Source organism: Vicia villosa, linkage group LG7 (genome assembly GCF_029867415.1).
Source record: "Vicia villosa cultivar HV-30 ecotype Madison, WI linkage group LG7, Vvil1.0, whole genome shotgun sequence".
NCBI lineage: Eukaryota > Viridiplantae > Streptophyta > Magnoliopsida > Fabales > Fabaceae > Vicia > Vicia villosa.
This window is the reverse complement of record NC_081186.1, coordinates 104,396,010-104,406,852: the sequence shown is the minus strand read 5'-3', so window position 1 is coordinate 104,406,852 and position 10,843 is coordinate 104,396,010. Positions and strand designations below refer to the sequence as shown.

Sequence of the window (10,843 nt, the reverse complement as noted above, 5' to 3'; positions counted from 1 at the left end):
TTATCCTCAGGGATCTTTCCACCTTTATCAGTCCCAAAAATATTAAAAAAACAATTCATTAGAGAATAGTAGTTTTATTTCCTTCCGATCTGCTAGACTGTTCCAACTTCCAATCACTAGAAAAGACAGACGTTCGAAAGATAGACATTGTGCCATTTCTTCCATTCTCTACAACTTTCAATCCAACCTAGATTAACCTTACTTGATAGCAAAAATCCTTTCTCATCTCTAACTTTCCATCACTATTGTGTCATCCTCAAATTTGATATGCAATATCTATAGCCTTCAAAATATATAGCATATTAAATTTGTTTTCATATTAATTTGGTCTTTAAAATATATAGCATATTTTATTTTAATTTCTCCAATTACAGACTAAAATGAATATTGTAGAGACTACTTAATATGAAAATCTTTTACTAAAATTAAAACAAAACAACAATGACTTAAAACAAAAAATATACATTTATAGAGATTTAAAATTTTTGAACTAATATTTGTCAATGATAAGCATCTCTTTAAACCAGACGATTTTACAAAATTGATTCCGATTCTCTGATTCAAACGATTTTGAGCGATTCAATTTATTTTTTCTGGTTTAAATCTGGTTTTGACCCACATGTAGATTTCCATAGCTAACCGAACCAAAGTCACTTCCAATTCTCTGTCCAATTGATTGAACCGAACCGTTCGGTCTGATTTTTAAAACATTAAAAAAAGTAAAAAATTAATATATTCAATATAGTTGAAAGCTCATCTTAAGCTTGGTAATCCAAATCAAGTTGGAAAAGGTTTTACTCAAATAAAATGATTGATTTTATATTGAAGAAAATATTTAATTGGATACACTTTGAAGATATATTTGGCTCAGTTTTTTTATCCAAGAGTGTGATGAAGATTTACTTAAACAAATATTTCATGAATGACATATGTCAAATCGAATGTTCCAACATATATGCAACATTTGACCCTTGTTCAACAGGCCAATGTTGTTGCGTTTTTGGAGCAAAATTCTGGTTGGAATTCAATCACATTTATTGCTATTGTTTAGCGATGCGTTTGTGTGATCTCTTTGACAACTGTTTTAATTTAAATATGAATTTGAATAAAAAACAAATCATATTTTTTGTTGGAGACTTTTGTGGAGCAAGTCAAATCCAAATGTATAATATATTATTTTGGACAAAATCTAATCAAACATTCAATGTATTGAAGACTCTTAGTGTTAGGGTTTCTATTTTGAATCTTTATTTGAGTTATTGTTGTGCACCACTCTTACGCCTAAATTCATATCTTAAGGCATAGAATTTGGTTTGTTTAGTTGAGTTGTAATTCAACATTCTTTAAGTTTAATATTGATGTTAATCACTAGGGTTAATGATTGAGAGAAAGTGAGAAGGGGTTCTCATATTTAGGGGGAATCCTAAATAGAAAGACACAAGGTTAAAAGTAAGAAAAGGGGCATTGAACAAGGGGTTGTTCATTTAATACATTTTGTACTAATTATATTGAAGAGTGTATTTTCTTTCTTGGGATGGATTCCCCCCAGATGTAGGTGTGGATTGCACTGAACTTGGTTGTATAAATTTTTTCTTTTGGTATACAATGTCTAGACATTGTATTTGACATCTGTCTCCAGAGCTGTCATAAATCAATTATACACATTGTCTCAAACATCTAGTCCAACATCTGTCCTCCTAAGAGCAGAATTTCAGGCTTCTTTCAGGGTACCCTCCATCAACTTACACTTAAGCGAATCAGTACCAATGATTTCCATTTGGGTTTTGACTATCAAAATGTGTTATTGTCGATTGTGTTTCCTGCCAAACTTGGTGAACGGTGGTGGTTTGAAGTTCCCTGGAACTAGATCATTCCAAATCTCCTCTGATAGCGGATGAGTATCAATTGGTTCCTATACATCGTCATCATTCGGTGGATATATTTTTGGTTTTTTTATAGGATATGAACGACGTTTTACAACCATTTGTTTTGCTGACGCGAGCTCTCTGCAACAACGATTAGTTCTCCCATGGCAGCTTGTGATTCCTGGTTGAAGTTGCTAGCCTTGGTTCCGTGGGGGTGGCGAGTGCGTCGATTCACAATTTTGTGTTGCCTAAGAAAGTTTTAAGCCCCACAGTGAGCGCCAAATTTCCTGTAAAAAACACTAATATGATAACCCCCTGAATCGTGTCAGATAAGGTCAAACAAGAGTCATTGTGCGTGACTTTTTACGTTCCTTTTTAGTGTCCCTCTACTTTAGAAGGTTGTCCCTCTCCTTTTGAAGGTTGTTCCTCTATATACAGTCGGTGACTTGTATATCATATGATATAGGGACATATTAAAACGGTTTGACGCCATGTCTTAAAATACTCATGAAAACATGTCAGAGTGTGATGAGATTTCTGTTCCGGATCGATCTAAGGGTGTGATGCCCATCAAATAAGGGTGGGGTTAATCTAAAAATATTATTCTCACTAAACAGGGGTGGGATGCCCTTGAGATATGCCTTACCGTAGGATGTCATATCCAGGACGGACAATCACTAACCCCTTTAACATAATAGAATGCTTAATAGGGGTGTTCGCGGGCGGTTTTGACGAAAAAAATTATCTGAACCGCAAGAGAAAAAATCGTGTTGTTTGGTTTGGTTCGGTTGGCTTCTAGAAAAAAATCGAACCAAACCAAATCAAACTAATGCGGTTTAGTTTGGTTCGGTTTTTTATAAATATTTTATTGAGCCATACATACACATATAGATGACAACATAACTTTGTATTTAGACATTCATACATTATCAAATAACAACAAAACTCGTCATATTTTGACAGCCTTATGATTACGAACAATTTTCTCATCCTTACACTTATGATTTCAGTCCCGATCTTCTCAAATCTCTAATAGCCATTATTGCGCCTTCTTTGCCACATACATCTTCCCTCTTCTTCTCTAATCTCTACTATCTTATATTCTTTCTTTTTCACCTTCTCATTTTTATGCAAATGTTCCATATTTTTGTTTCGTTTTTATCGCACATCTCCTTCTCTAATCTCTCTAACTCTTTTGTTTTTTCTTTTTCATCTTCACTAATCTCTCGTCTCGTCTCTTCTATTTTTTTATTTTATTATAATAATTTTTATATTGTTTAATTTTAGGTTTAAGTTTGGGTTGGATGTGAGTTTAGTAAAAGTTAGGTTATAACATAATGCGGTTTGATTCGGTTTGGTTCGGTTTACAAAATACAAACAACAAATCGAACCGAACTGTGCGGTTTTGTTAAAAGATGACCCAAATAAATCTGAACCAAATACGATTTTTTGCGATTTCGATTTAATTTAGTTTGGTTTACGATTTTCTATTGAATTGGTTTGGTTTTGAACACCCCTAACTTAAGTTCCTTAATGACATGGATTAAAGAGAAAATTATAAATAAAAAAGCATAAAATTGGGCTTGACCCACCTTCTACTTTCTATTTTTAAATATGTAATAAACAGCTTATCAAAAAAAATGTAATAAACAAGAAAAAAAAGTTGAATAACACATACACTAACATTTTTTCTCTATGAAGTGGACACTAGTATAAAAAATAACTTGATATTTTTTAGAATAAAAGTGTGTTCAAACATATATTAAGAAGCTAGGGAACAAAATACATAGGATTGGGAAGTTTGAATGTACGGTTTCCAGAAGAGTATCCTTGAAGATCACTCCATTGATCTCCCACATTACCCCATATTCTATAACCTTCATCCTCTAGATTCTTCCTTATATTCGATTTATATGTTACTGCACTTTGTCCTTTATATACAGGTGTCCTGTAAATTATATCATAAAAACAAATTAATAATACATATGATATAGTTTATATAAATAAAGGCATGGTATGGTTATATATTAATTTAATTATCATGATCTAATATAGATCATGCAAGATGTGACAAAGTTTTAACAATCACTAGTGCATCTTATAGATTCTTTTACAATATAATACTTATATCTATTCTTAACACTAGATTAAAAAATAAATTGATTCCATCTTTTGGATCATGGCATTTTCTTGGTAGTTGGTAATAAAAGTCATTGGGGATATAAATAAAATTAATTTCGTTTTATGTTATGGATATCAAGAAACGCAATCATATTTGATTTCAAGATAGGCATTCTCTTTTTCTTCTTAGTTTTTTTGTTTTCCACCGTCAATTTAATCCGGTTCGGAATCAGTTCTAACACCAAGTAATTCTAACTCTTTCTCGATCGTAATTGCGGGTAATCGAATTATAATTCTCCCTATTAAGTTCAGTATCAATCACCACTAAACGACTAATGATGGTTATGCCTAATGAGTTTCACCCATTAATTTTAGCTTCTTTTTTTTCTTTCAAAGAGTGCATGGTAAAAGTTGGAAGGGCATTTGATATTTTTTAGTTTGGAAAATCTAAGGTTGGATGTTTTTTTTTCTTTCAAAGAGTACATGAGAAAGGTTGAAGGATATTTAATATTTTGAGTTTAGTAAATCATATTTTGAACTTATACCTTATAGCTTATAAGCTTGTATGATAATAAAAGATCTGTTTGGTAACAATCTTTTCATCACAAATTTATAGTTTATTTTACTAGCTTATAGCTTATTTTTCAGACGCTATTTTAAATAGCGTTTTAGCTTATAGCTTATCATTTTTCTTCCATTAACACCCTTATAAATTTTAATTATTTTAAATATGTATTTAATTATTAATTATTAAATGTCTTTTTATGTCATTTTACATTTATCAGTTAGTTAAACCGCTAATTTTACCAAACACTTTAATTAGCTTATCAGTTATCAGCCATCATCCATAAGCTATCATCCATCAGTTATAAACTAGTTTATCACCTAACCGTTAATTTTACAAAAGAGATTCTTTATTTCATTTCTTACTTCTCTTTTATAATTGTTGTATATGAGTTTGAGTATTCGTTGCGCTGATTTTTATTTATTAAATTTTTTAATATTTAAAGAAAATACAAAAGCTAGCTAGACTAAATAATACCTTACATTAATATTTAAATAATTCTAACATGTATTCAAGAGTCTTACCTCATAATAAGTCTCTCATATCCAATGAATCCTTGATTATGCAAATTGTCAATGGTAACTTGACCAAGTATCTCTTTATCTCTTCCAGTAAGAAGTATTACCTTAAATCCATTATCTATTAACTTGTTAAATAACTTTAATACTGGAGGAACTGCTGTGCACCATCCTCTCATTGCCCATGTCCTAAATGCAGGTGGATCATATGGGTCACACCTATATATATTGCAAAATTACTAATCAGAATACAGTTAGAAACTTTTAATATTTAGAAATTATTAATCATAATACAACTAAAAACTTTTAATATTTAGAAATTATTAATCAGAATACAATTAGGAACTTTTAATATTTAGAAAATTCTAAATATTAAAGGAACGTCGAAAGACACAACAAACCAATAATCAGAACGACAATTTTTTTGTTGACAATATATCACAACCCTAAACAGTAAGACATCGTTTGGATAATAGAACTTGTTGAAATAACATAATTTTATAACATATTTAAATTATTTTTATTTAAATTTTTTAATAATAAATTTAAAGGATTTTCAAAATTATAAGACTTTATGAATTATTTTAAATTATAATTAATTTTTTATTTAAACCATATCAATCTCAAATTACTCTTTATAAGAAATTGTATCAAACTATGCAATTTGGTTCATACATATTTCAAAAAAAAAAAATAGTTATTAATGAGGTTATCATATTTTAAAAATTAAACTTTAATTCAATAATTCAATATATAGGTATTAATGATATTGATAATTAAATATATAACCACTAAGATAAAAAAACATACCCATAATTCTTGCTTTTGTAATAATAGATATTGGAGATACAAGTGTCATCAACATCCAAAATCCAAGCATCCTTGCCATCACCAACAATGGATATACCATTGACATAATCCAAAGCTTGTTCCATTATCAACTCCAAGTCCCTTTCATACTGTCCATGGATCAAGTAATCTTCAACATATTGTGAACATTTATTTGGAACTGTTCTCCATGGAAGTTCATTATTTGTCTCCACTGCCAATCTCCAACTCAAGCAAAAACTTCCATCAATTGTGCTTGCTTGTGATCTTATAGCAATTGCCTTGCACAACAATGCCAAAAACAAAAGTATCAAAACCTCACCTTGTGCCATAACTCTTTATGATTCTCAAAGGTATAGAAGAAAGAATGTAAATTAATGGCTATATATAATACTAGTGCATTGTGTTAATTAATTTTTTTTCCATCTAAAATAAAAGGGATTGACAATTTGACATTGACATAAATATTTTTTATTTTGAAACCAAAGTGCATGGAATAATTAAAGGCTAGTACTAGTGTGTGAGATTTTTCTTTTACCTATATAGCTAGATGGACTTGTAAGGTGCATATTGTGGCGCAGTAGAAACTATTTTTTTAATATTAGACCTAACAAAAAGGTTTAAAGTAGTGACATCACTATTTTTAATAAATAATGAATTTTGCAAATGGATATGGTATTTCTTTTATTTAAGAAAAAATGAAGGCAAAGTTTTTCATGAGAACATGTATCTTATTTCTTCATTTTTCTAAAACAGAATATGTTACTATTTTGTTGAAAATATCAAACTTTCAATCTCCTTATCATTCAACTTCTCAACTAGAGCCATCAAATCATCCTTTTAACGTTAATAAGATTCCATACTAACTAGTAATATATATCAAATAGATGCTAGTTAAGGGTAAAAATTGTAAATATAATTTGGATAGTTTTAATCCTAAAATCACTCGGTAAACAATAAATATTTCGATAAAATAATAGTAAAAAGAGAGCTCTAATTTTTTTAAAACAAAAGTTAGGAAGAAGCCCCTGGCATAAAATGAAAATAGGTATAAATTCTCTTTTTCCTCTCATTGGTAGAAGACATCTCCTCAGAGTCGAACCCATCCTCATAATCAAACCTTTAAAATCAAGATAGTAGTTCCTCCTTCATCGTCTCCTCGACCGTAGAAAGAGAACTCGACTTGATACAATAGAAGTGAGCAAGGCGGTTAAAATGAAAATTAGACTAATAATTTAGGTACAAACCCCAACAAGAGTGAGAAGGATTAGCAGGAAGGTAATAGAAAACTGAGTGAGCCGTGAGGGAGAGGGGCTTCGCCAACATAAGATGTTCCAGAAAATTGCATCAGTCTAGAGTAAATGGGTCGAACTAATGGTTGACAGGATGTAAGTAAATAAGCCCATAATTGCGAAGTTTGTCTGGTGAACGCCTCATATGAAAAAGATCTAAATACAAGCTAAGAGATGGTTTCTAGGATTTGTACTAGGCACAGAGCTAGAAGACCCTTATATATGCCTATGACCCAAGATGAAGCTACGAATGAGCAACTTTTAAACATTTTAGAATGGTTACCTCAAACTTAAAAAAATGCACCCTAAGTCCTAGTCTTGTAAATAGACACTCATAGAACGAGATCATGCAGTCATCAAAAGAACTGTATATCCTTTTCTCCTATCATGCCGGAGAACCAATCATTCCAAAGGATCGCCAACCACGATGTTAGTATCACTTAGGGAGGTCTCAATGCCTAAAGTTGAGGAAGCCCCTGTTACTTTTACGTCCATCTGATCATACATTGGTGCATCTGGTCGGTTTTGAAGATTAAAATGTTATAACGCCTCAGTGTTGCTAGGCTCACACCCTTTAGCCTGCATAGAAACATGAATGAAACCTCTAGAAGTTCCCTTCTTTGCAAGTTGGCTCTCATCTCCTCTTTCGCTAAGACAGGAGGGGGCATAAAGACCTTGGCGCGATTTACTCTTCTTCCAGCATTTGATATAATGGCGTATAACGACCCAAAAGAACAAGTTTATTTCTCCAAGGAATTCCCAGATAGTCTTTCTGAGTCAGATTCATTAGATACGAATACAATTTCTAGTCCTATGTGATCGCTACTAAGAGAAGGGTGGGGATGACGCAAATGAAGTTTTCACTTTTAAATCACTCACAAAATCAACAATATTATCGCTCATCCTAACTAGAAAACAGGAAATGCTGAAGGTAAATCTTGAGTTATAAGGGCCTGATTATGAGAAATTGATGAAGCAGGAAAAATGGAAAAAGACAATAGCTTTAAGGGAAGCACTGAATCACTTACCATGATGCTCTCAAGAAAGAAGGGGTGTAGACGTTTTTTTGGAAAGTAACTGTAAGCTTGAAAGGTAAAAATTTGCAAAAACTTTCAAATACTCAACTCACTCTATTTATAAGCAATGGCATCTAAAGATCAATGCCATATATGAAAAGAAATCACAATATCAACAACTAATAAATAAATACATGCCAAACTCGAGTGCACTCAAGTACTTTTTATAAATTGCGCCATACCCTAACTAGTCACGTCAATACACGTGTCATAAAAGGGTGGCAAACCGTTTCAATGATGGAACTACAATAAATGTGCATGTTCCTCGTTATTTTTTCAAAACTAATCTCAAGTGTTTCAATTTTAATTCTACATTTGATCACGACATTGAGGTCAGTCAATGATACTTAAAGCTTCCTCCGGCTCCTTCAATGACTATTTTGGACCGGCCATAAGGTCCAATGGACCAAGACCCAATCAATCTCAAATCCACTCTAATTGATCCAAAGTATAAAAGTAGTTCCCACACGAAGAACAATGTACAATCTATAGTCTCCACTTTCATTATATACACCTTGAATCTTGAACTGACTTAAATGTTCCAGTACTAATCATACAGGTCCACTCCGTGCTATTTTAAAAAAGATCGGAGCCATCGTTCAAAATCACCAATATCCAATCGTCTTCATTTAACGTTCCTTTGTGGAGTTAAAGCATCTATTTCTGGTTCTGAACGGAATAATATATATTGAAAAATTTTAAAAATATAAAATTAAATAATTGTTTTATAATTTATCATATACAATATTTAAATTTTCATTTCAACCAAAAACTTAAAAAAAAATTTGAGGATAATATTTATTTCATAATGAGAAAATAACTCATTAAATTATTTATACCAAAATTTAAAAATTAATAGGTCTAATGCTCCCAATTATCATCAAGTGGATATGGATCCATCCCAGCATTAAATTAACATATATAACATATGTTGCATGATTATTTATTTATTTATTAAAAAACATGCCATTTAAAAAAAAAAAAAAGAGTAAAGAATATATGAAAAACATTTGTATACAACCTAAATAGGTGGGGTTGGCGTCAGATAGCAAAACAACCATGTAAGGTGGATATTCAATGTGTCTCCATTTGAATTGGTGTCAAAAGCACTTTAAATTATTCTAGTTTAATGTAAATTTCATATCAATCAAATGTTTATAACAATATGTTATATCAATGCATTTATTTTTAATTGGTTCACTATATTCTACATGCCCTACCATAATCAAAAAGTTTCAACCGCCAAGTTTCTGGTTGTTGAGAAGAATTGAAGTGGAAATAGAGTCATAATCCACCTGGCAACACAATAATAGTGGGCTCAACACACTAGCTAGCAATCTAGAGGATGTGGATGGCCATAACCATAAGTCAAGTACTCATGCTCACCAAGCTAATAAGATTCATCCATTTTATAGTACTTTAAGAAAAAATGATGTGAATTTTGGGAAAATTGCACTTGCAACTTCTCATGTCTACATTCATCTACTTTGTGAATATATGTGTTGACTTCCTCTCATTAGGTGTATTTTAAAATTTGAGGGGATGCATCAAATAAAATTTGAGGTGAAGTTGTTGGAAGAGTGTGGAGAAAGGCAAAAGCAATGGCAAAGTAATGATATACAATAAGAGGTCATGATATAATATTTATATTTAAATTTAATGATATTGGAAAATATAAGTTTATTATCAATAAAAAAACATGTATTTTTTTAATAGAATAATCAACTTTCATCTCTCTAATAAATTGAATCAGAGCTTGGATATTATTTGTTGAACTTTTAATATAAGATTCTTATATCATAATCCGTTATGATCCTCTTATGAAAGGGCTTATATATTATTTGTTGAACTTTCATATAAGATTCTAATATCATGATCTATTGTGATTCTCCTATCAAATGTCTCATATATCATTTGTTGGACTTCCAACACAAGAATCTAATATTATGATGATCTGATATCATTATCTTATCAAATTGAATCAACGTTCAAATGTTATTTCTTAAAAGTCATAAAGAGAATTGAGAGTAACAATTGATCAATGACTCAAGACCACAAGAGAGGAAGAGACGTCACATCTAGATCTAAAATGTGAAAGTATTAAGTATATGAATCATGTTTCTTATATACTCATCTTTTAGTTCATTCATGGTTGATGTGGTATTAACCACCCACACTAAAACCTAGAGATGTGTGTCAATGTTTGTTAGTGTAAGCTCTAGAAACTAATAATTTTATTAGAACTTGTTATTTATATTGAATTATCTATTAATAATAATATATTTTTTATTTGTTTTACAAATTAATAAAGTCTTTAAAATAGCTAGTTCATTTGATGAAACATTAAATATGACTTAAGCGTGAGACTTCATCAAACATAAGAACATTATTCATAAAGTATTTATAGTCAAACTTTATTGTGAAGTGAAATAGCATTAAAACATAGATATATAAACTATTATGTGGATAGAGTGATGATCGCTTCTCATAGATCATGGATAGAGAGTTATCAAGTCTTAATAAAGATATAAATGTTACGAGTAATATCTATATTCAATTGACCTGCCATAAGAATACT

General features: G+C 30.8%; 1 protein-coding gene across 1 annotated transcript; it reads right to left on the bottom strand.

Moving 5' to 3' along the window:
- Window positions 1-3,580: 3,580 nt before the first annotated feature.
- Window positions 3,581-6,297, bottom strand: LOC131618142 (acid phosphatase 1-like). The gene is made up of 3 exons (XM_058889408.1): window positions 5,880-6,297; window positions 5,076-5,288; window positions 3,581-3,813 (listed from the first exon to the last, which is right to left on the bottom strand). Exons 1-3 carry the CDS (start codon window positions 6,227-6,229, stop codon window positions 3,636-3,638), a joined length of 741 nt encoding a protein of 246 aa, XP_058745391.1. The 5' UTR covers window positions 6,230-6,297; the 3' UTR covers window positions 3,581-3,635.
- Between the last annotated feature and the right edge of the window lie 4,546 nt (window positions 6,298-10,843).